Below are 24,175 nucleotides of genomic sequence, written 5' to 3'. Positions count from 1 at the left end.
ATAAGCCGGCCGAGGAATGGAGCGAATAATGATAATTATCACTAAGGCATAGATGGTGCGATTGTAGCACTTTGAAGCAATATACTAAGCAAAAACACAGACACCATGCTTTTGACGGTTCCAATTATCCGTAATTTACACAAAAAAGTTTATTGGCAAGCCCCATGCGGTAACAAGTCCAAACCACCTCCAGTCCGGCCCTGTCTATGCCTTGCGTCTCTTGCTGCCACCCTTGGCCGCCTCCGCGCCGCTCCCCGTCGCCGTGTTCTCCGCGTACAGCGCGTCGAGGACGTCAGTCGAGTATCCCTGGGAGGTGGATGCGATACGCTTGGGGTCAAGCTTGCCGACGGCGGGGATGTTGGTAGCGAGGATCTCCTGGAAGGGAACCGCGACGAAGCGGCCTTGTGAGTCGAACCACTGGTTGAAGGGTTGTGAGAGGTTGATGACTTTATTTTCGCCGTTCTTCGAGGTCAGGGTGATCTTCATGTTGTAGGTCGGTACGTTCTTCTTTGTGGATGTCGCGATGTTGACCTGTTTCGCGGGCGTGTAAGTCAAGGTTTGTCCATATCCTGGGAGCACATGCAGCTAGCTGCTGAGAGGGCACGAAAGAAAGCAAAGTGGCCTTACCTTCTCGCCTGAGGGTGATGTGCCCTCATACACGGTGCCTGCCTCCTTCAACCAGATCCATAGCGTAAGAGCGCCGTTGAGGATCGAGTAGAGGACCACGGCGGCGGCCGTGTAGTACTTTGTGCTGTCGAAGCCGAGCTTATAATCCCAAAGGAAACATGCGCCCGCAATCAAAAATGCTGAGTAGCCGAGCGCGAGGCGGACATCGGTGAGCGCATGGGACTGGGTGAATTTGAGAGAGTTGAGGTAGTTGGGGAGAGCATCGTCCGAGGTATTCTTCAGGTCTGGGGGGAGGGAGCTTGTGTTAGTGTGATGCGATAGCTAGGCCTAGCGCAGGGCCATAGAAGGGTGAAGGGAAGTGCATACCGGCCAGATTATGGACCGTAATTTTTTCGGAAGACATTTTGTCTACTTCAGTTTTCGGGATTCTTCTTTCGAGTAGACTTGACAGCTATGCGTGAGGCGGGCAGGCGTGGAGTTGTGATAGTTTGGCTTGTAACCTCCAGCCTGGCTTTCGGAGCTAGGAGTCTAGGACAGCTTGGACCCTTGTGCGCAGTCCCGTCCGTGAGCAGAGGTGAAAGTGGAAGGTGGTCTTTCGGAAGCTCGGCGAAACAAGCACCCGAGGAAGCTCCTACTCGATACAGACATCCAACTCCACCAGATTACACTGATGCAGGCGGAGCTCTCAACCACCTGGCTGCATCGCAACGACGAGCGCCGTTACCGTCTCTAATACACCATTGCCCGGCTCTAATCGTCACATACAAGCCCAGAATGGCCCAAGTCCCGGTGCAGACGATCCATCGGGATCCCCAGCTCCTGTACGCAAAGTCCCGCCTTGCCCGTCCTCAGTTGCAACCGCGTATGCTGACCTGACAAACCCGACAGTTACTGGATCCTATTCCCGATCACGGTGGTCATGGTCTTGACCGGCATCCTGCGTCACTACGCCACGGTTCTGCTCGCCACCGCACCCAAGAAGCTCGACAAGCCCGCGCTCAAGGAGCAGCGCAGCCTGATGCATGGCGTCACGGTCCGCACCAACCACCACGTCCTGTCCAAGAAGTCCTTTGAGGCCCGCCGCGATGCGCTCGTCGCGGCGTACGAGTCCGGCGCGTACTTGAAGAACCCGGATCAGAAGGGCCAGCCGCCCGCGAATCCGCTTACCGACCCTGGCGCGATGGACGGGATGATGGGGATGATGAAGAATAACATGGCCATGATTATTCCCAACACGTTGATCATGAGCTGGATCAACGCCTTCTTCAGCGGATACGTCATTAGTATGTTTTGCATGATCAACATCAGGACTTTGTGCGGCTGCTGACTGTCTTAGTGAAACTACCCTTCCCTATCACCATCAAGTTCAAGAGCATGCTTCAGGCGGGTGTGGCGACCAAGGACATGGATCCCCGCTGGATGTCCAGTATCTCCTGGTACTTCCTCTGCATCTTTGGTCTGCAGTCTGTCTTCGTTTTCATCTTGGGAAGCGACAACGGTAAGTCTGAAACTATCTTAGCCTTGCCCCTCCAGCATACTGACATCATCAAGCTGCCAGCCAGATGGCCCAGCAAATGGGGCAGATGGGAGGTGCCGCTGGTGCCCCTCAGATGTTTGGACCCGGTGTCGACCCTGACAAGCAGTTCAAGGGCGAGGCGGAGAACATTGCCGTCGTCGACCACTACTCTGTTTTGGATGATGTGGAGTCAAGACTGCTTGCGGGTATCAAGTCATAGAATTGTAGAACAATACACAAAATCCGCGCCCATCCGTACGCCTCGGGGCCCTTTCCATGTCTGAATAACGCTTGTGAGATTTCAGGAGCCATCTGAAGGCTATTCGCCGCCCTGTCCGTCCCACCAGAGGCATACGCCGAGACCCTCCATGGCCATGGTGCCCTTCACCTTGTACGGCGGCTTTGGCGGAGCAGCCTCTTCGCCCTGGCTTGGTCCTGCAGGTGTCTGGTCGTGCCACTCTTCATCGATGACCTGGAATCTGACCATTTCGTGATTATCATAGAAGAGTCTGTCGTCCTCAATGTTCCAGATCCATAGCTGCTCTGAGTGGTTGCTAGAGTCGTGTTAGTGACGCATCAAGGTGACAAGGCAGGTCTGGCGGCACGTACAACTCGGCACCTTCGGGAAGCTCATCAAAGGGGATGAAGATATCGTCAAAGAAGTCGGTTCTCAGGTTGATGCCGGCCGGCGTCGAACTTCTAATTCTTCCAATCATGACTTCGCCCTTGAAGGGTCTGAAGACGACGAGTCTGAACTCCACTGCCGCATTTGTTAAAGATGATTAAAAAAAAAGTCTGATGGGCTTGAGCTCGTGGAATTACCATTGACGTTGACGAGGCCTGTGCCATGGCCGATGAGGCCCTCAGAAGTCCACAGAAGATCGTAGAGGCAGATGCAAAGACCAATTTTCTGTATGACCTTGTTGGCGTACTTCGCATTAATGTTGTCCTCAATGGCGGCTTTGCTCTTCTTGCGGAAGTCTTCTGGTGCGATTTCGACCAGATCCGCAATCTTGGTCTTGATTGGGTCCTTTGTGTTAGTGACACACTCAGGTGAAATTTGTGAGTTTTCGAGTCTTACTAGGATGAACATGTTGAGCGCTTTGTCTTCGAGACGGCGGATTGCAGACCAAAAAGATCCCGGGTAAATATATTATTGATCCAGTATCATCGTCCGTCCCCTCAACGCCTCTGGAGGGTCGTGTTTGGGTCTTTCGAGTCGTGGTTCAGTGTATTGTACCGGCGCTCAGTGAGATCGCAAAATCGGCAAAATCGCGGGGCGCTTTGGTCTTGGGAAGCAGATTGACTCTTACCGCCCTCTACGTTGAGTTTAGCCTTAGCGGTTGCAGGGTGCATGTGTATCCCTATGGCCTACCACGCTTTAGTGGCTCGAGGTCTGTCTAGGCGGCCCGCCTCTGTCGCAACCCGCTGGAATTGTTATTGCGGGACCCGAAATGACTGTAGGGCGACTCCGAAAGCTCAAGTCCTAGGGGCTCCACGCACTCGCCTCACCTTCACGTCAGGTCAGGGAAACTGCGTCCAGCCGTCTCTTCCATCCTAGAGCCTTTCGCTTCCCTTCCTTCATCACCTCAATCTTTACAGGTCGGCCGCCTTTCTTCTTTTCTCAAACTGGTGCTCTCTGCATAGAACACGCTACTTTCGAAAAGGCAATACTGCTTTCTGCTACGTTGATCGAATTTTGAACCATCCCTGCTACTCTTGCAAATAAAGATTGGTGCACAAATCGTCAAGGTCGTTGCAATCGAACACTGCGTTTCCTGCACTTTTTCACGGTTCCTTTCTTCAAAACCCCCGAACGCTCTTTGGCAACTCGACTGCGAAGATAGTAAGAACGCGTCGTCGTCCTCGAGCCAACATGTCGGGCTACAACTACGGTCCCCCACCACCTCCGCCTCCGGCTGCCCAGGCTAGCCATCCTGGATATGGGCATCACGGCGGCGCTTACCAACAGCATTCACGAGGCGGAGGTGCTCATGCTGCCCGTGGCGGGCGTGCTGGTTATCCATCAAATGGTCGCCCAGAGTACCCCCCGGCCCATCAGCCTCAGTACGAATATCCCCGCCAGCAGCCATACCCTCAACATAGCCCAGGATATCCCGCCCAGCAGCAACCACCTGCTGGCAGCAACTACCCTCCTCAGCAGCAGTGGCATCAAGACCACGGACATGGCGCCGCCCAGCATGGCGCTCACGCTCCTACGCCTCTGTCGACTTCCAACTACCATCCGAACTACGCTCCCCAGGTCTACGCTCATCCTCAACACCCACAACATCCTCAGCCGCCATCTCACCAGCCAGCCTACGGGCCACAGCAGCCGCAACAACCACAGCAGCAACCCTACGCCCAACCGTATCCCGCTCCTGCACCGTATACCGCTGGCCAGCCGTGGGCTGGACACGAACCCCATGCTCAAGGTCCCTACGGCGCTGGTCGCGGCCGAGGCGGTTACGGAAACGATCGAGGCGGCTCCCGAGGTCCTAACATGGCCACGCCTGCTCCGGTAGCCTACGGCGGTGAAGGAGTTCACCATCAAGCGAATGGTGGATATGGCCAGCCGTATGCCGATCCACGCGCGCAATCCGTCCAATACCAAGCTCCACCTCAATATCCATATCATGCCCCTCCTCCGGCACCTCACGCAGCGATTCCTCCACAGGAGCCGTACTACAAACATGATGGACAGGCCGGTCGAGGTCGTGGTGGTCATCGTGGTGGCAACCCACGTGGCCGTGGCTCGTTTCACGGCAACGACAGGGGTCGTCATCGTCAACAGGGCAACAACAATCACAATCACAATCATAACAACCGACAAGACGGTGGATTCCACCACAAGCATGATAAGCACGACAATGCTGCCTCGGGTAAGAAGAAGAAGCGTAAGACTAACACCCTTGGTCTTACACCTGGCCAAGACTCGGAGTCGGAAGACGATGAGATGGAAGAGGAGACGCTTCGCAAGTTGATAGGAGCAGATGCACTACAGTAAGTCGGATGGCCATGTCAGATTTTGCTCTATCTAACCGTCTCGTAGGGTGACTGATGTCGCTTCATACATTGCCGAGCGGAAGAAGCGCTTCCCCACGGCTGCGCGTGTCAAGGCCAAGAAGTCTGCCGAGACCACGCAAGGAAGTGGCAATAAGATCCATTCCAGTCTGGAGAAGGAGGAGAATCTCGCCAGCAAGCTCAGGAGACAACTGGAAAAGGTTGAATCGTCTATCAAGCGCAAGCGTGAACAGCAAGACGAGGGCGATGAGATGAGAGACAGCCCCTCCATTGACATCAAGTCTGAAGACGATGAGCCAGAAGTCGCGTCAAGTCGTGTTCAGCCGGCCCCCCCTCCACCCCCTCCTGCAAAAAAAGCAGACATTTCAAAGCATTGCAAGTACTACTCTACGGGAGGTACTTGCGGCAAGAAGGGCAAGTGCCGCTTCGTACATGATCCTGCTGTTAGGGAGGCAGCCATGAAGGAGAGAGAGATGAACAATGGCCACCTCACCATCCAGCAGCGCTTGATCTTGAACGACAAGGACCAAGAGGACCTTACTGTTCTTCAATCAATTCAATATCTGCGGGAGAAAGGCCTGATGAAGCCTGAAGATCAGCCCAATGGCACCAACGGGCACACTGGGTCACAGACCTCCCATTCTCAGTCCCGCCAGCACCCCAGCAGTCTCCCTGCGGCACCTGCTTCTCTCCCAGCGCCGCCTATGAAGCATCACGGGCTTCCTCCCCACAAACCGCCTCCTTCTGCAGGCGGATCTACGGTTCGATACAAAGGCTGGAACTTGAGTGGATATGGGAACTCAGGTCTCAAGTCGGAAGATCTCCCTTAGATGGCTACCATCAACGGCCAAAGCCGGAGTTTTACCCAAATACTCCAACTCTGCACTGCTTCCGCTTGAAGTGTGCTTCGGTTCTTTTTTGAGCGGTCTGCCTGAGTATGGCGACCTCGAATCATGCAACAGGTCTCTCGCTATGGCAGAGAAGTCGTCCTGACGCAGCGATTCGAACTAGCAGCGATGTTCATGTTTCATATCTGATCGAATTTTAAGCCACATCAAAGAGATTGGGCGTGGAAAGAGCATGGTTAGGAGGATCACATCACCAATTTTATGCCAGCCCCCGTTTCCTTGATTTTCACCGCACTCAGACGACTCCAGCTTTGACATCTCGGTTTCTTTGTTTGCGTCGGTTACCTTCCAGGGCTTCATCTGCAAAGTTGCGATCCCAGATCGCGTGTAAGATCGTTTTATCAATTCAAAGGGGACGAGGCTGGAGACACGACGGCATGGCGCACCTTCTATTTACCAGTCTGATGAGTTCAAAACCGTCGGAGTTTCCGGCTTGAGGAAAGGGGCTGAGTAGCTCCATGAAATGGCTTTGAGTTATTCGCTTCGGAACTTTCCAGAGGAGTTTAGGACTGACTGTAGTCCGGTTTGGCTGTACCTGATACCTCAAGGAGGGCTTTGCATCAGGATTATAGAACGGAAAACTGCAATGGGTTCACATTTCGGTGTCTTGGTGCAAATTGAATTTTAGTCAATAAAGAATAAATCTTACGTCTTGGAAACCTCGGTTCGTGGTGATTCAACGAAAGTTTTACGTGATTATGCTGTAAAGGTCTCGTCTATGGACCTGCCAAGTCTCGCTTCTCGTGGGTTACAGAAGGAACTTGGTTGCCATGTTGAGATAAAAACTTTCAGGTTTGGCCAGTCAACAAATACAGACGTAATAACATTAGGCTAGTACTTGATGGTGGCCGAGGTATTATTGAGCCGTGGCACGTATCTACCTGTTCCCTGTGTGATGATTTACGAAAAGAGGCCAAAAGAGACTGGCCGTGAAGTGTAGTAATATCCCATAATAATAATGACAAATCAAACTTGAAGTTCAGAATGAACGCCTTCGCTAATGTGATGCTGAGCCGCGCCTGTACCGGTGCAAATACCTCAGTAGTGCCAGATCCAAAATCCCTATTGATAAAAGATGATGGGAGAAATTGGGTGATGGGGATGATTGGGGAAAAGAAAACCTAGCGTCGTCGCTGCTCTTCGTAGAATCTGCGCTTGCGCTCCTCCTTTTCGGCCTTGAGACGCTTCTCGAGCCGCTCCTGTTCGATATCCTCGCGGCGGGCGGCGCGCTCAGCCGCCGCTTCCTCGTCCCACACGTCATCCATGCCGGCCTCCATGTCTGAAGACCCATCAGAGTCGTAGTGGTACCGGGGGCCGCGATCGTCTTCCTCGTCTTCGTCGTACTCGATAAAGTCGTCGAATTCCTCCTCCTCTTCCTCGTCGTAACGTGAGCGTTTCGCGGAGCCGCCGTACCGCGGGGCGGGTCGGGAGTTGAGGAGAGCGCCTCCTGGTGCCGGCTTCTTCTTTGCCGAGGTAGCTCCGGGTTTCGGGCGGGCGGTGCCTGTGTATCCTGTGGTAGCGACGGCGGCTTTCTTGAGCTTCTTTTGCTGCTCTTCCTCGGCGGCAGCCGCGCGTGCCTTTACGCCGGCCCTGGGGTCTCTCGCTCTGTCGGCGGTTCCGTTACGGCTGGCGCTTGATCCGATTGCACTGACCCCATTACGTGAAGGCGGAGCCGAAGACGGCCTTGAGGTACCCTGGAATTTCGACACTGGCCTTGCTGCGCCCTTAGGGTCCTTCTTAAAATCCTTCTTCATCTCCTCCCGCTCTTTCTTCGTAAACACCTTTTCCACCGGCTTGTGCTGAATCTTGCCGACTTGGCCCAGCTTGGTCTGAGCCTGTTGAGCCCGTGCCATGATCTCGGCGAAAGATCCCTTCTTTGGCGGTGCACCTTTCGGTGCCGCGGCAGGAGCTGACGGAGATGGTCGACTAGGCAGTGTCGATGTCACCCTAGACGTGCCCGAGCCATTCACCGGCCTGGCGCCGGAAGAGCTGGATTTCGCGGACGTCGTGCCATTTCCGACAGGCCTAGGCGCAGACGTGGATCGATCGGATGGTCGTCCGGCGCTGCCTCGATAGCCAGTGGTTGTTGTCGAAGACTTCTCCGCGGGCCGTGCGGGTCTCTGAGCATCTGCAGATCTGGGGGGTGCAGACGAGCTGGCACCGTTTGTGCTTGTTCGCGGAAGCTTGTTCGAGACGGTGCTGCGAAGGTCGTCGTCGGCTTTCCGTTTCGGGGGCGGGAGGGCTGGCCTCGATGGAGCTGGCGATGTGCTCTGTGACTTATCGCCACTTATTTGGGCGAGGAGATCTCCAATCTGTGAACCACCCGTCGTCAGCCCTGCCCCAGAAGTCGCTAAAACGTGTCGTCGCATCTCCAGAGCACTTACAGGCATGGTGACGGACTGCTAAAGCCAAATATCGTCAAGCAAGTGTCTATGTTGCTTGCAGCGGCCGTCAGGATGCATCAGGCGGACGCTTGAGTCATCAGTGTGGAAAGTACGAGAACTCAAGTTTCTGCGCTTCAGCGGCCCCCTCTCAAAAGACTGAACACGCGGGCGTGTCCGTCGGGTCTGGGAGACGAGAAATGGTAGAGAAAAAATGAGGAAAAATCGCGAAAAATAAGAAGGCGGTCGCGAAGCGCACAGCACAAACACCCGACGGTCGTTAAAATCGAAAGTTGGGTGTAGGGGACAAAAGGAAGTGGCGTTGGAGTCGGCAAGTTTATATATGTTGGCCTGGGGGGTGGAATCACTGGTACCGTCCTTCCAGTACCGTCCACCTATCTTAGGTTCCTTGGACTGTGGTCCAATCCGTTAGCCTATCCGGAAGCTGGAGTGGCTCCGATTCCGGTGGAGTGAGATCCACTGGGCCCTTGGCGCTTTGACGCTGGGCTCTCGGTCAATTTCTGTTGGTAGAATTCAGAAGGCTGTCAGTGGCCCACGGGCCGAGCAGATGTAGGGGGGTCTTGAGTGTGGCTGGAGAAGCCAAAGACAGGACAAGTGTGGCTTGTGAGGTTTTTAGTCGGCTATCCCAGCCACCGACCGCCCTCCCCGCCCTAAGGTAGGGTCCCGCACCCTCTGGCTCACAAAACGAAAAAAAAGTTCCATTTCCGACAACCTTCCGAATCTCAACAACCACGCGAAAATCTCCCAAGACTCGAAGATTCAGTCTCCGCCCAACTTCGCGGTTAAATTGATTGACCTCTCGTGTTCTTTACGACAAACAGTGAGTTTTCCCCCTTCTTCTCTACGCTTGATCTCCATCTCGTCGCCAATCGTTCTTCATATTCTCGACGCCGGCGCAAAAAATTACGATCCCTCTTTTCTAACAATCGTTCGTCGCAGAAAATCATTCAAGATGAAGCACCTCGCCGCTTTCCTCCTCCTCGGCCTCGGTGGCAACACCTCCCCCTCTGCCAAGGATGTCAAGGCCGTCCTTGAGTCCGTCGGTATTGAGGCTGATGACGAGCGCCTGAACAAGCTCATCTCCGAGCTTGAGGGCAAGGACATCAACGAGGTTCGTTACGACTTTGATCGCGATAGGCGCAAAGGATGTAGATGCTAACAAGGTACACAGCTCATCGCTGAGGGCTCCAGCAAGCTTGCCTCTGTTCCCTCTGGTGGCGCTGGTGGTGCCGCCGCTGCTTCCGGCGGTGCTGCTGCCGGTGGTGCCGCTGAGGACGCCCCCAAGGAGGAGAAGGAGGAGGAGAAGGAGGAGTCCGACGAGGACATGGGATTCGGTCTCTTCGACTAAATACCCCTCTCACGCCCTCGCCTCATCGAAGAATATACGCAGCAATCGGCCGACGTTTTCACAAGTCATTGACATGGGGAAATCTCTCTTGGGTTGGGCTTCGGCACACGTTTGTGTAGGAACATCTGCTAGGTTCGGTCAAATAAAAAGCTCGCTGGTTCTTTGAACAATGTTGCCCGAAATGATTTAGTCGTGTGCTTCCCCCTGATTGACTAGTGAGTGAAACAAATGCATGTCAACTCGAGCTTTGAATGTTAGCGCTCTCGTCATAATGCTACGAAGCTCAAAGTCCGCTTCATGTGGGGCAACATGTTCGCGACAAGATGCACGTAAATCGGGCGCAACCATTTTTGAAAACCTAAGACCGAAAACTGTGACTGGTCTCGCTCGGTATATCTTAAGCGAAAAGATACCTTGCCGCCTTACATGGGGATTACGTCAACTTAAAGATGGAAGGTAGGCTGCAGGCATTAGAGACTTGTTGTGGCCTCAGGCAAGGCTCAGCGTCTAGTCCCAAGCTCAAATTCCATGTGCCCAACGATGAATGTGTCGCCTTACGCTTTGCTGTTCAGCCCATCGTTGCTCCGACAACAACATCCCCCGGTCTTGATTTCTCATTGGCCGACCCCTGCTAGCCCCAAATACTGGGAACGTCCTCAATTGACAAGGAATCGACACATCCCTCCGACATACAAGATGCTAGTGACGCGCCGCATAAACTAATTTCTCCTCCATTTGCAATCTTTCGGATCATGGGCACATTTGACACGTAAAACAGTGTTCAATCGCCAAAATCAATCCCTTTCTTTCTGGCGGAAGGTGTTTGGCCGTCGAGACGTGGAGATTCGCGCCACTAATTCCCAGCCCCCCGTTGCGCAAAATTGGAACAACAAACTATCCCACCAGCTCGAAATATCGACAGCCTCTCCCACGCCGCTGGGCACCGCCGGAACCGGCCTGTCACGAAAAATGTCCGTACGACAAGGCCTCAGGAGGCTGCCCTCTCGTCCACATCTCAATCGAAGCGAATCCAACCCTGTTCATGCGACCGCCGCTGCACCCGCGCTCTCAAAAAAGGCAGACTCGCAGCAGTACGCCATGCACGATAGCTCCGATGACGAGATACCCGTGCCTATGAAGCTCAGTGCCCTCACCAAGGCACTTCTCAACGATGGAAGCGGCCCTGAACCGCAACGAGCAGCTTCACCGCCTAGAACACGTCGCCGCGTCAGTAACCTTGCCGCGTCTACGAGCTCTGCAACGGAGGAGAGAAGGTCCCTCCGATCGGGAAGTGCCCAAGCGTACGACACAAGGTCAACAAAACCCACGTCGCCGCTACAGAGCAGAGAGAATAGCCCTGTGCGGAAAAGAGTTGTGAGACTCAGCAATACGCCCAAAAGCCTTGGCCAGATGCGTCCCGCCAAGAGGAGGTCTACCTCGCTGTCCCGATCAACCAACCAACGTCCCCAATCTAGAAGTCGGCCAGAGAGCCGAAACCAATCCTCGGATGAGAAGAATGACCCGCCCCAAGATGTCAACACACCAGCCCAAGGTATTCGCGTCGTCCGGATTGCTGCTGGCTCGTCTGGCAATAGAAGTCGCCTCACCAACTCATCCAGTCATTCTAGGCGTTCAGGTTCCCACATGGAACAGGACCACCCGGAGGAGCCATTCACAGTAGCACGCCACGCCGCCGGTGTTAACCCTGGCAGTGTGTCCCGACAAGCCTCCAATGCTGGAAGAACCACCAAGGCTGAGGACAATCTCGCACTGCAGGGCTCAATGCGCGTCAAGCGAGTAGGCAAGATTCCTGGAAGCTTCTTGAGCGGCCCCGCTCGACGTGGGCGCAGAAGGCAGAGTGAGGAGGAGGCGGAGGCTAATGGCGATGGCGATGGCGAGGGTCTGATCTCGAGCCAATATCACGATGGACACGGCGCAGACATGGAGAACGACGTGGCATCATCCTTCTATGGCAACGGCAGACAAATGTCATCAGGCAGTCCAGTCGCATTGAGCGATCCTTCCAGAGCAACGCATCGCAGGCCTACGTCGTATGCTGAACCACCGGCCCCTTCTTCTGCGCGCCATTCTCCCCAAGAAAGAGACGAGCCAGAAGAGATTCATTACAGGTTGCCTGCGCCGCGCCCTCAAGTTCCCTCCTCCCACGATCAGGAGAATGAACCAGTGTCTATAGTACGAAGTACGAGGCCTACCGCCATCAAGCCTGCCGAAATGGTCATGGAAAAAGTAGTCAGGCGTTCGATCAACCCCGAGGCTGCTCAACAAAGACCCGCGGCATCTCCTGAGCGCAAGCCTCTGGCTTCCCTGGCCAACAACACTCCGCGCCGAGCCGCTCCTCCGCCTCCGCCTAAGATGTCTGTTCTTGATGCTGCCACCACATCCGCAGGCGCAGCGACAACTACTCAAGGCAAGCAAAGGCGAAATATCCTCCGTGTCAACGGAAAGTCCTACACAAGGCTCGACTGTCTGGGCCGGGGCGGTAGCGCTAAGGTCTACCGTGTTACTGCCGAAAACGGAGCAATGTTTGCACTGAAAAGAGTATCGCTGGAGAATGCGGACGAGTTGACCGTCCGGGGCTACAAGGGCGAAATCGACCTACTTGGCAAGCTGAGAGGCAATGAACGAGTCATCAACCTTTTCGACTACGAGATGAACAGTGAAAAGAAAATGCTCACTTTAGTAAGTCACCCTCCGTTGGATCGTGATGGCATGGCTAACCCGTACTCAGCTTATGGAAATGGGCGAATTGGATCTCCACACCCTTCTCAGGAGTCGCCAAAATCCCGAATCGCCTAAATTTGATTCGGTCTTGGTCCGCTTCTACTGGAAAGAAATGCTGGAGTGCCTGCAATCGGTACACCAGTCCGAAATCGTGCACTCCGATCTCAAACCAGCCAATTTCGTTCTTGTCAAGGGTCGCTTGAAACTCATCGATTTCGGTATTGCCAATGCAATTCGAACAGATGAGACTGTCAACGTTCACCGCGAAACGCAAGTGGGCACACCGAATTACATGTCGCCAGAGTCGCTCCTAGATTCCAATGCGCCTCGAGGCGGCCGAGTTCCTGGACGACCTAAGCTGATGAAAGTTGGAAAGCCGAGCGATGTCTGGTCTCTCGGGTGTATTCTGTACCAACTGGTCTACGGAATGCCTCCCTTTGGCCACATCAGCAATCAAATGGCAAAGTGCCAAGCCATCATCAACTGGGACCACGACATTGAATTCCCGTCCAGGGCCATGGGTGGAGTTCCAGTACCTCCTTCTCTGCTGCGAACCTTGAGGCGGTGTCTCAACCGTGACGTCGACATGCGACCTTCATGTGAAGAACTCCTTCACGAGACCGATCCTTTCCTATACCCCACTGAGATGAGCGAAAAGGCGCTTCCCATTGACGAAGAGCTGCTTGGTAGAATCATCCAGAGCGTTGTCTCGAGGTGTCGAGAACGCATGCCGACAGATGCGGAGGCCATGTCTGTGTGGCCGTCGGCTTACTGGACCAGCGTCAAAAAAGCAACGAATCCTAGCAGGTGATGAAAGCGTATGAGCATTGTTGTTGGATCAGGCGTCATGGAGACATTACTTGGGTTTAATGATCATCGGAATATCCATAGCTCGGAGTTTCTTGGGCTGTTTGTTTTACTTCTTGTTCAACTGCTTCGTGCAGTCGTTTTCTTCCCCACCACTGTTTTCAATATTGATTCCCTAGGCTTCGGCCTTCCCCCGTGATTGGGCACGTTTTTTCTGGAGACGCAGACCTAGACAATGCGTCTTATCAATTGTACTACAGCCTCTTGGCTTCAACATTTTCGGCGACCATCAAAGTCCCCAATCCCATATGACGTGAATGTATTTATTTGTCTATTGGTACAGCCCCGACGGGGAACAATACAAGGACATGAAATCATACGATCCATGGCCTACTATTCCTGATTCATACTCGAACAAGCTTGCACACCCCCCAGCCCTGCCTCTTAAGCCTCAATCTCCTCAGGCGCATTGATCTTAAGCTCGCTAATCGTCAGCATTGTGTAGCGGTGCTTGCTCTTGACCGTCTTCACTTTCCGCTGCCTCCTTTTCGTCTTCTCCTTCATTCTCATCGGCTCGCTCTCCGTGCCCGTCACCACGGCACGGCACTCGTATACCCGCTCGTCGATGAAGGGTGAGCCCTTGAGGGTGTAATCTCTGCTACCGATGACCGAGGCACGGTTGAGGCGGAGGACGTCGCCAGGCACGACGCCAGGCATCTTGAAGGGCAGGCGGACGCTATCGCCGGGCTGGACGAGGTACGGGCGTCCATGGATGTGGAAGGTGATGTAGTGGTTGGGCTGGGCCGCTAGGAAGGGCAGCGCCGCCTGCACGGATTCGGAGATCGGGGTCGTTGCGGACGGCGTCGACGGCTGGGCGGCGCCGGCGGCGGCCTGTTGTGCTATTGAGGAGGTTTGCGCGCCGACGGGAGGCGCATCTTGTGCGGCTGCGGCGGGCTCGATGATGGGTGCCGTGGAGTTGAAGCGGCGGGCGTGGATCGGGAGGAGGAAGGTCGGCGGGAGTCGCGTGATGGGTGTCCTGAGCTCCAGGACGGAGCGCAGCAATGTGCGACTCATCTTTTGATTGATGAGGGTTTGAAATCTTTTGTTGTCGTTGGACAGAGCGACAGTCGGACCTCGTTTGTCGGTCCAATTGCTGGTCTCTCACGTTCGTCGACTTTAGCTTTCTGCGCGACTGGGACCCGGCCAACACGAAGCTTCAAAAAAGTTCGGATAGACCTGGAGTGCAGTTCCTCTGGGTGCTCGGAAAATATGTTGCTCCGCTGATGCAAGCAGGGATGTTGGCGGCTGGACCTCGAATTTTGGGGTCGGACCCCACATCGCTATCGATATGGGATTTTTTTTTGGCTACCCGCCACTTCGACGGACGACGACCCTGAGGAGCTTCGCCGACATCAACACTACGGACGACTAGACTTCGTCCAGATCAGTAACACCATCCTGTAAAATCGAAGTCGCTACGGGCGTAAATCACTCAAGATGCCTCAGGTGAGTAGCATTCCCATTCGCAGCCCTCTATTCTTACCTGTTGTACTAACAAATCCGCGAACAGAACGAGGTACGACACGCCCTCAGAAGGGCCTCTCCGTCTCCCAATCGCGGCGCCCGCTAACGAAGAAATTATAGTATATGGAGAGATGGCGCAAGCTTCATGGTCGGAGGTTAGAATCTCGAAATCAACCAGGAACATTGACGAGGGGAGGGCTGACATCCGACTTTTCTCAGACTCGATCACGAGGAGAAGGCCCGCAAGAAGGAGGCTCGTGAGGGCCACAAGGCGTCCAAGGATGCGCAGAACCTGCGCGGTCTCCGCGCCAAGCTTCACGCGAAGAAGCGCCACAACGAGAAGATCCAGATGCGCAAGCAGATCAAGGCCCACGAGGAGCGCAACGTCAAGACCAACGACGAGAAGGAGCCCTCCGAGCCCATGCCCGCCTACCTGCTCGACCGAAACAACCCGAGCAACGCCAAGGCCATTTCTTCCCAGATCAAGAACAAGCGCGCCGAAAAGGCTGCCCGGTTCCAGGTTCCTTTGCCCAAGGTGAAGGGTATCTCTGAAGAGGAGATGTTCAAGGTTATCTCGACCGGAAAGAAGACGCACCAAAAGTCCTGGAAGCGTATGATTACGAAGCCAACTTTTGTCGGGCCCAACTTCACCCGGAGAGATCCCAAGCACGAACGGTAATCATTCCTACGCATTTGGCGCCAACTTGGCAGTTTGAGGATCTTTGCTAACGAGGTGCTTTCCCAAAATCAGATTCATCCGTCCTATGGGGTACGTGACCGGAAGCGCTCTGTCTTCTCCTCCGTCTTACTGACAATGATCTCTAGTCTGCGTTACAAGCACGCGCACGTGTGCCACCCGGAACTCAACGTGACCGTAAAACTGCCAATCTTGGGAGTCAAGAAGAACCCTCAGAACCCTCTTTACACGAACCTGGGTGTCCTCACGAAAGGAACTGTGCTGGAAGTAAACGTTTCTGACATGGGCCTTACGACAGCGAGCGGTAAAGTGGTTTGGGGCAGATACGCCCAGGTGACGAATTCACCAGTAAGTGAAATTCCATCGAAAAGCGCGGCGATTTTGCTATTTCGATTGCTTCGTTTGGCTGCTCGGACGAGCTGGTCGTGGCACTGTGTCAACTTTTGTAAGACGAGAAGCTAACGCACGGTATTCATCAGGAGAACGATGGCTGCGTAAACGCAGTCCTGCTCGTTTAGATGGAAACAGGAAAAAAAAGTCAAGGCAATCGCGCAAGGAGTGTCACATAATGGCATCGGGGCACAGCAGGGACGCCGTGCCTCTATCGAAACGTGGAGCGGAAAAGCCTATTGAGGTAGTGGTACTTGGGGCAGTCGAGTCCCAGCTGGCGTTAAGGCGTTCTGTCACCTCGTGTAAGGGGGGAATGGGTGGATGCCCGTGAGTGACAATATGAAAAGTTTTCAACCTAGGTAGATGAAACAAGATTCCCATTTGTAGACTGGCAAAGGACGACTTGGGTGACGAGGATGACTGCAAGGTATTCGCTGCTTGGGCTTTTTTTAAATAGGCCCTTTATTACCCACGGCCAGCCAGCTTGATATCTAGGTATCACTCCTCTCGGCTCAAAATGGATTGGCCCCCCAAGGCTTCCACCGAATCAGACGCAAAATCCTCCCTCAGATCAACTCTTGCATTGAATAGAACCGCATCATAGAAATCCTTCTATATGGACAGTTATCGAGTTTCAAGCGATGCTTGCGACGAGGCACCGGTATCGAGGTCCAGGCTTCCATGGCGACAGAACACGTTCTGGTCCGTCGAGTGGCCCACAGTCGAGGAGACGGGTAGTCAAGGGTGTTTGGTTTCCAGAGTGTAAATAGGTACAACGACGATGGGAAAGCAGGAAACAAGGAACAGCAAAACAGAAACAAAAATGAGCCACCTGTGGCTTTACGTAGGGTCACCAAATTCGAGCTCGCATTCGCTTGCCGAAACCAGGCATTCAACCATCCACCACTAGGGCCATATACACTTCAAGCGCCGCTCATGCCTTTCCCTTCACTTGAGTTGCCTATTAGGGGTTCTCTCGCTTAGAAGTAGCCCAGGCGACGGCTTTTGAGTCCTGAGAGTATTCACGAGGCAGGCATTCGATGGGTCTCCTGCAGAGTGGATTTTGGTCGCACCTGATAATTCACAGAGAGACCTGCAAAGGTAAGCGTTGCACTACAGACCATCATGATCGAGTAAGCTTTGCATACAAATGCTTCCTCGCAGTGGCAAGACACATCTCCGAGTTCTTCTATACCATAACTCGGAGCCTCTACAGCAGGCGTTCTAGTTCAGAAACTAGTCCAGACCTAGTCCGAGGTCTTTCGCTGAGACGCAATCTCACCTGACGTCACTGTGTCGAAAAGAACATGCTTTCTATGGCGCCAATGCCAATATCAGAGTTTTTCCATTACAAGCATATAAAGCAAGGCAAGGTGCCAGTATTTGATTCAGAATGTTGTCTCTCATTGGACTTTGATTTGTTTGGGATATATCCTTCAATACCTATCTTCCTCTCGATCCCTTCCCTTGGATTCGAACAAAGCAACAAAGATTGGCATGTGTGTGTAATGCGACCCGAACAGTTGAAAAAATGAAACAATCCGTCCCGTGTTCCCCGGTTTGTGACGAACGCAAAAAGAAAAGAAGCAAAAAGTCAAGGAGACAAAGTTCTCAAGGGAAGTAGAAGAAGCTCCCTTGAAAGGCCTTAAAACGGAAAATAATTGCGAACCCTGATTCCTCACACACATCCCTTGAAGATCCCGAACTGAGAGGGAGTTGGGTTATCCGCTCTTTCCAGTTTGACCCCAAAAACGCCGAAAATAAAAACAAGTGACCACGAGTAAGAAGGGAAGAAATTTAAACTATCATTACTTTGATGATGTGGTGGTTCGAACAATACTGACGGTGAAGAAGAGCAAAAGCCACCTGAGCTTGGGAGAAAAAGTCGGAAATTGCTCTGGGCTGCGAAGACTTGAACAGGAGCGCCGAAACAGAGATGAAAAGGAGGGCTCGTTCAAGAGCTTTGGGTTAAGCGACCGTCGGCTTGGACGGATCCAGATAATGCTGTGGTGATGCAAGGGAATTCTCCATGACTGAAATGATAAGCCCGCCTCGTGAGGCTGAGAAGGATGTGCTTGTCAACGCCGTACTTTTTGATGTTGCTGTTATTGCTGTCATGCGGAGAGAGAATCGTTCTGTGTTCTTCTCCGGTTTCATGTCGTAACTTTCGTTGCTGTGAAAGAGATACGCAATTTTCGTGTATGAATGCATTCGAGTGTTGAGAGCAAGCATGGCGGGTATAGTAGACTAGGTATTTAGCCGAGCTTTCGGAAGCCTTCGACAGTAAGCATCGGGACTTCCACATCGCTGAGGCCGAGAACGCCCTCATCGCGTCTGCGGTCGACGAAGCCGTTGCATTCGGCAACGACGATGCTCCACTCGGCCAAAGCACGACCGGCGTAAACGGCGCGCTTGACGTAAATTCCCGTTGGGCGAAGGGGTTGTGTAAGGGGCTCGGGGCCGGTCCTACGACTTCCGGACTTGGACAGGTGAGGCCGTTGCTGAGCCTGGAGCACGGCATGAGCCTGGGCCATGGCCTTGGATTGCGGGGGTTGGGGCGCAGACTCCGACGGCTGCTGCGCCTCCTCCTCGGTCTTGCTCTCGGTAGGCGATGAGGCCGTTGATGAGTCGGAAGACACGGATGAAGCAGATGACTTCTCTGCACTTTCGAAGTCGAAGGTCATCAGCTCCACGTTCGGGTTGTTCTCAAAGTCGAACTTATTGCTGAGCCTGCGCACGAGAGAGGATGACGACACCGCAGTGACTGAAGACTTGCGCTCGAGGGTAGGGGAGGCGAGAGGACTGGCGTTCTTGGCTTCGTCGACGAGGCCCTTCTTCTTAGAGCCAGAGACACACCGTGTGGGATCGGGAAGACCAGCAGCAGGTAGAGGAGGGGTGCTGCCGCTTCTCGAACGGGAAGTGACCCAGGCCTGCGCCGGGGCGGGAAGGCGTGGGCGAGTAAGGATGCGATCGCGAGGCTGGGTGACGGCAGGAGGCTGCCAGGTCAGCGTGAACTTGAACACGAACTTCTGCTCCATAAAGATCGGCGAGGTGCCCGGCGAGCTGCCGTCAGACGACGTCGTGACAGCTGAGGCCGATGAAGTGGAAATCTTGGGAGGCAGAGGCGGGCCTCCTTGACGGCGTTTGGAAAGAGTGGCGGACTTGGACGACGTCGTTTCCTTGCGCGAGGACTCATTATCCTCGCCATCTGAACCGTTACCACCCAAAGACAGCACCTTGCCAAGCAGAGACCAGCGCTTCTTGCTGTTATCAGGCTTGGCAACCTCCTTAGTTTCTGTCGCCGGCGTTGACGACATGACTCCCTCGCCATTGACAATCTTGGAGAACGAGTCGAATGGCTGGTTGAAGTAGCCTGGCTGCGGAATGTTCACTTCCGTACGGATGATCATGAACTTCTTGCCCGGCGTGGGGAGGCATGGTGATGTCGAGGGCGGCAGCCTTCCTGCGGCATCGGCGGCGTTGCGAAGGAAGAGGTAATGTGCCCAGACGGTCTTCAGTCTTGCGGCGGCAACAAGGAAGATTTCACTGTGAATGTCAGTAAGTCTTGTTGACTTGCGGGATATGGCACAACTCACGCATCAACTTCGTTCGCGCTGCCGCCGTCACGACAGATACGCCAGCAGAGCAGGCGCATGTAGTAGCCGCGGACCATTGGGCACCAGTGGTTGAAGTAGGTGTCGAACGTCTCTTCGGTAAGCAGCCAGTCCAGACACAAAGCCTTCTTCCGTACGGGATTTGCCGTGACTGCTTCCCAGGTCGAGAAGATGAAGGACAGGAGCCGAACTTCCGTCATAGCGTTGTCGGAGATGAGCATCTTTCTGCAGACATTGAGCCAAAAAGACCAGTCGATACTCTTGGCGATATTCGGGTTCTCGAGATCGTCGAGCTGGTCGTAAGCCACCAGTGCCTCTTCCAAGAAATCACAGAGCGTGAACACGGCGCTGTGGTCGAAAGCGGATACGCGGCGGGTCGCAGCACGAGTCACAGAGAGGAAGGCTTCGGCAAAGGTTCGTCTCGCGGCAGCAATGACTGGTAACGATTCGCCCAGAATATCCTTCAACAACACGATGAGGCGGTTCTCGGCCATGTTCTTCAACAAGTTCCCTGGGATTGTCATCGCGGTCGCAGCAGCATCGGCGCCGTAAAATGAATCTGTCGGCATGGGCGGGTTGTAAATAGCGTCGACTTCGGCCTGGCGGTGGATCGTGGACTCGATACACGCGAGGATCTGGGCCTGTACCAGTATGAAACCTGGCGACCGCGCCTTCTCAAGCAGAGGGAGGCCTTCGGGCATGAACTCCTCAGATAGAATGTGGTAGTACTTGCAGAAGATGAAAAACAAGTCAGTATCACCACCACGCCATCGCGTCACCCAGGGGCTAAACCAAGGGATCCTCGCCGCCATCACGGAAAGTTTCACTCGTTCCTTGAAGCGAGCACTGATTGTCTTTTGCGATTGCCAGCCCAATACGCCCACATTAGGTGGGAACAGGGCCATGATGTCCTCGCTCTCGCCGCCATTCTTTTTGGGCAGTCCAAACTCGTCAGCCGTCCTTCGAATGAGCTCAGGTCGCAAATCCCACAATCGCACGAGAATCTCGGCCACAGACGGGCAGAAGAAGAATGCGTATGCGCACGCCTTACCGCACCAATTGACGAGACTGAGAGGTGCGTGTCGAAGCGACATCTTTTCCACCACAATTTGCATCTGCTTCATGAGGTTGCTCACAAACATGGTCCGCACATTGTGCTCGGCGGATTCGGCGAGGAAAGCTTGGCTCGATGCCTGTGATGAGTCTGCTGTTGACTGGGTCCCCGATCGCGGTCGGACGCGTTCGTTTGGTGAGCGATCCACCAACGACATGAAGTACGTCGTCGTCTGTCGCCATTCTGGTCTCATCATCAGCATCGTCAAAGCCTCCAGCAAAACCGGCCGATCAACGCCTGGGAGCTGCTGGCCCTGACCGTCCAGCATATCCAGCAAACCAGTCCACCACTTGTTCAGCACAATGGCCCTCCGCTCAACATCTTCCAGAATGAGTCCCTTGTTGGTGATGTGGTTCATATAGGTCCGCAAAAATGGCAACAATGTAACACGCACAGAGTGCATGCGCTGGGCCATGGTTTTGGTGGCGAAGCTTCCACTCTCGGTGTCGAGCGACCGGAAAACCGACCAGATGGTATCCTTGTTGGCTGACATTTCGCTCGTCAGAGACTCGTCTGTTGCTGTTGTTTGGGATTCGGCGAACGAAGCTGGTTTCGACTCGGGCTTTTTGATCTTATTACTATTATTGTTGCTGTTGTTTTTGGTCTTCTTGCTGGGCTGATCGCTCTCAACAGCAGATTTGGGCGGGGGCAAGCTTAGTGATGATGGGGGCAAGGCATTTGTATCGATCTCGTTGTTTGATCCAAGGGTAATGAGCATGCTTTTCGGTCGCTGCTTAATCTTTGTCAAGAAAGTGCTGGTTCTGTTCAGGGTGCGTGCAGGCTTTAATGATTCGGCACTCTTTGAAGCGGCAGTCTCTGTGTCGACTAGCATAGATACTGGCCTCTTGCGGGTCGAGTCCACACCCTTGATGTTCTCGTTACTCGGGGCCCTGCTTCGGGAAGGGCGAGAAGGCGGTGGAGCTGGAGGGTCTGGATTTCGCTTCGGGGACGGGGAACGGGATGTGGACATCCATGACTTCTTCGCAAAGGTAGCAAAACTCTCCGAGACCGTCCTGGGGCGTTCTGGCTCAAGAGGTCGCGTCGGCGGTGTCGGTGCTACGGGGGCGGCAGACGTCGCAGCAAGAGGTGCAGCGCTCACGTGGTCTCCGGCATGAGTGCTGGGTCTTTCGGGCATGGCGGGTCGTTCGGGCACCGGCGGCTCCTTGAACTTTGACGGCGATCTAGATGTTGGTAGCCAAGATTTACGACGCTCCATCAACGAAGCCCTCCTCCCCCTCTTCTGCAGCTTCTCGGCATCTTTGTCCTTCTCCTTTTGCTTTCCATCTCTCGTGTTCTCCTTGTCCTCCTCTTTTGGAGGTTTTAACAACATGGCCGGGTTTGGTCGTGGCGCGGCTGCTGCGGCTGCGGCTGCGGCCGCCTGCTCTTTAGCAGCAGCTTCCTTGGACTTGCCGTCGAGGTAGAGGTTGGTGTTGAACTCGGGAAGGGTGTCAAATGAGGGAAGCTCGAATGCAGCTCGTCCCTGCACGCTCGAGCCTTTCTGCTGTGTGGGTACTGCTGTTGTTGAAGTTGTAGACGCTGCTGAGGCGTTGTTACGGTCGTCGGAGGTATGGGATCGGTGTAGGTAAGAACCATTAACTGGTTGGACAACGGCCGGAGCCATCGTCAGCGTCGGGCCTTTCATCTCATGGCAAGTCGCACCAACACAATTAGAGAGGATTCCTCTGCCAGTACACACTGGTACAGAGACAGAGACAGAGCAGCAGGTGCAGGTGTCGGTGCCCGTGCCGAGCTCTGGAGGGCTGTTATTTGCGATCGCGCGGGCAACAGTGACCTAGAGCATGCAGTTGCGACTAGGAATGCAATGTACGAGGGTCGATTTGGGTTGGGTAAGGGAGGACGGCCGGAATGCTCGGTGTGTCACGGTGGCACGACGTCTGCAGTCTCCCAAGTTAAGGTATGTAGTAAGGCGGCCTTGTGAGATAAGGTGTGGTAGAGTCAAGTTAAGGAATTCCCCCTCAATTGGACATGACAAAAAAAAAACCTGGGGTGTGTACAGGCAAGGAAAGGTGTTTCTTTGGTTTTGGGTTTGTCGGCGATCGGTATGGTAAGGTATGCTCTGGGCCGGCAGAGGGAGGGAGAAAAAGATACAAGGCGGCAAGTGGACGGGAGGGTTCGTTCGTTGAGGGTGGGCGATCCAGGGTGTGGATAATGAGATATGAATAGTATCCGTTCGGGGTCCGTAGGAATAAACCGTTCAGGTTCTCGAGACAAGAAGGAACAATCGCGGCGGAGCCGTAAAACGAGCGAAAAAGGAACGAACGACTGGTGGTGAGGCGAGGCAACCAGCTGCTTCTCTTGCGTCCCTTCTCAGGTATAAACCTTGATCGGGTCTGTCTGGGTCTAGGTCTTGTTATTCGGTGGTGGTGGTGGTGGTGGTTGTGCTGGTGGTGGTTGAGCGGGTTGTCTGGGTTTTTGCTTTCCTGGTTCGTTGCAAGGTCCAATCCAGCGGCAGCGTCGTCGGGGATCAACTGTCGACGCAAGGACAACGCAAAAAGAGGAGGCTGCTGTGTATCCGTACGGAGTACTGTGTGTAGCAGTGTACACGGAGAAATCCCAAGGTCGAGCGAGGGTGTCTGAGCAGCGAGCAGGACTGGGAAATCTGAAAGTTGGTGCAGCCGCAGCGGGAGGTGACGGTCGGGGTGAAGGGTTCCCTGTCCAAGACTGGAGCTGGAACGTTTCAAAGTGAGAGAGGGCGATAAATAGCGGAGCTGGGAATATTATGACGGCCTCCACCTTTTTTTCTTGTCGCCAGGGAACGCGCGCTGTTGCTCTGATGCGACAGGAGAGAAAAGACGGTAGATGCTAAGATGATGCGAATTAAACGCCTTTCCGGTCACCGGGCGAGACAAGGAAGCTTGTTGGGGGAGGAGGAGGAGACGGGGAAAGAATTGTGCAAGAGGGTCTTGGACTCGATGGATCGGCCGATATTCAATGTCTCAAGAGGCAAATGACACCAAAAAAATAACGAGAGAAAGCTGACAGCCTGGTAGGCAGAGTGACAGTAGGCAAGGTAGCGAGAGTGGATTGGTAAGAGTCGTGCGTTTGCCCAAGGTACGGTAGCGAAAGGGATGACGAGATGTCAGAATGATCTTTGGAAGGAAGGATAGGCACACAAGGGAAAGCTTCAAGGTCCAAGGCAGAAAGAGCGAGAGAGAGAAGTACAGGGACGGATCGAACAATCGGGAAACGGGAACACGACGGACGGGGGAGGTACGGGGGGGTACGGGGGTAGCGGCCACAGACGGAGGAGACGTAGACGCAGAGATGCAGCAAGTAAGTACCTTCGCGAGTAACAAGTAGCGAGTAGCAGTAATAATAGAAACCAGGAGCGCACATAATACGTCAGTGGGAATCAGGTATTAGCAACTGGAGTAGTAATATTACTCCCTCTATGCCACATACAACGTGCCTTACGTAGTACTACGTAGTCGCTGGGAAAGT

At 54.1% G+C, this 24,175-nt stretch overlaps 10 protein-coding genes across 10 annotated transcripts; 5 read left to right on the top strand and 5 right to left on the bottom strand.

Moving 5' to 3' along the window:
- Window positions 1-204: 204 nt before the first annotated feature.
- Window positions 205-1,030, bottom strand: CABS01_12504 (microsomal signal peptidase 25 kDa subunit; the record flags this gene model as incomplete). Its single annotated transcript, XM_060545857.1, has 3 exons — window positions 205-531; window positions 628-911; window positions 994-1,030. The coding sequence occupies 3 exons, from the start codon at window positions 1,028-1,030 to the stop codon at window positions 205-207; spliced, it is 648 nt and encodes a 215-aa protein (XP_060396392.1).
- Window positions 1,031-1,401: 371 nt separating this feature from the next.
- Window positions 1,402-2,363, top strand: CABS01_12503 (uncharacterized protein; the record flags this gene model as incomplete). Its single annotated transcript, XM_060545856.1, has 4 exons — window positions 1,402-1,448; window positions 1,516-1,910; window positions 1,964-2,125; window positions 2,179-2,363. The coding sequence occupies 4 exons, from the start codon at window positions 1,402-1,404 to the stop codon at window positions 2,361-2,363; spliced, it is 789 nt and encodes a 262-aa protein (XP_060396391.1).
- Window positions 2,364-2,462: 99 nt separating this feature from the next.
- On the bottom strand, window positions 2,463-3,236 carry CABS01_12502 (RNA polymerase III subunit Rpc25; the record flags this gene model as incomplete). Its single annotated transcript, XM_060545855.1, has 4 exons — window positions 2,463-2,697; window positions 2,753-2,903; window positions 2,966-3,161; window positions 3,225-3,236. 4 exons carry the CDS (start codon window positions 3,234-3,236, stop codon window positions 2,463-2,465), a joined length of 594 nt encoding a protein of 197 aa, XP_060396390.1.
- A 783-nt stretch (window positions 3,237-4,019) lies between these two features.
- On the top strand, window positions 4,020-5,997 carry CABS01_12501 (uncharacterized protein; the record flags this gene model as incomplete). The annotated part of the gene is made up of 2 exons (XM_060545854.1): window positions 4,020-5,146; window positions 5,196-5,997. The coding sequence occupies 2 exons, from the start codon at window positions 4,020-4,022 to the stop codon at window positions 5,995-5,997; spliced, it is 1,929 nt and encodes a 642-aa protein (XP_060396389.1).
- Window positions 5,998-7,196: 1,199 nt separating this feature from the next.
- CABS01_12500 (uncharacterized protein) lies at window positions 7,197-8,465 on the bottom strand (the record flags this gene model as incomplete). Its single annotated transcript, XM_060545853.1, has 1 exon — window positions 7,197-8,465. The coding sequence occupies one exon, from the start codon at window positions 8,463-8,465 to the stop codon at window positions 7,197-7,199; it is 1,269 nt and encodes a 422-aa protein (XP_060396388.1).
- Window positions 8,466-9,429: 964 nt separating this feature from the next.
- On the top strand, window positions 9,430-9,825 carry CABS01_12499 (60S acidic ribosomal protein P2; the record flags this gene model as incomplete). The annotated part of the gene is made up of 2 exons (XM_060545852.1): window positions 9,430-9,588; window positions 9,649-9,825. 2 exons carry the CDS (start codon window positions 9,430-9,432, stop codon window positions 9,823-9,825), a joined length of 336 nt encoding a protein of 111 aa, XP_060396387.1.
- A 969-nt stretch (window positions 9,826-10,794) lies between these two features.
- CABS01_12498 (uncharacterized protein) lies at window positions 10,795-13,378 on the top strand (the record flags this gene model as incomplete). Its single annotated transcript, XM_060545851.1, has 2 exons — window positions 10,795-12,525; window positions 12,575-13,378. 2 exons carry the CDS (start codon window positions 10,795-10,797, stop codon window positions 13,376-13,378), a joined length of 2,535 nt encoding a protein of 844 aa, XP_060396386.1.
- Window positions 13,379-13,818: 440 nt separating this feature from the next.
- On the bottom strand, window positions 13,819-14,448 carry CABS01_12497 (uncharacterized protein; the record flags this gene model as incomplete). The annotated part of the gene is made up of 1 exon (XM_060545850.1): window positions 13,819-14,448. The coding sequence occupies one exon, from the start codon at window positions 14,446-14,448 to the stop codon at window positions 13,819-13,821; it is 630 nt and encodes a 209-aa protein (XP_060396385.1).
- Window positions 14,449-14,871: 423 nt separating this feature from the next.
- On the top strand, window positions 14,872-16,113 carry CABS01_12496 (ribosome biogenesis protein nsa-2; the record flags this gene model as incomplete). The annotated part of the gene is made up of 7 exons (XM_060545849.1): window positions 14,872-14,880; window positions 14,945-14,950; window positions 15,019-15,053; window positions 15,118-15,573; window positions 15,650-15,667; window positions 15,724-15,943; window positions 16,075-16,113. 7 exons carry the CDS (start codon window positions 14,872-14,874, stop codon window positions 16,111-16,113), a joined length of 783 nt encoding a protein of 260 aa, XP_060396384.1.
- Window positions 16,114-18,240: 2,127 nt separating this feature from the next.
- On the bottom strand, window positions 18,241-22,355 carry CABS01_12495 (uncharacterized protein; the record flags this gene model as incomplete). The annotated part of the gene is made up of 2 exons (XM_060545848.1): window positions 18,241-19,531; window positions 19,582-22,355. The coding sequence occupies 2 exons, from the start codon at window positions 22,353-22,355 to the stop codon at window positions 18,241-18,243; spliced, it is 4,065 nt and encodes a 1,354-aa protein (XP_060396383.1).
- Window positions 22,356-24,175: the final 1,820 nt, after the last annotated feature.

Source organism: Colletotrichum abscissum (genome assembly GCF_030869225.1).
Source record: "Colletotrichum abscissum strain IMI 504890 chromosome Unknown Scaffold_38.1, whole genome shotgun sequence".
NCBI lineage: Eukaryota > Fungi > Ascomycota > Sordariomycetes > Glomerellales > Glomerellaceae > Colletotrichum > Colletotrichum abscissum.
This window is presented reverse-complemented; position numbering and strand designations above follow the sequence as displayed.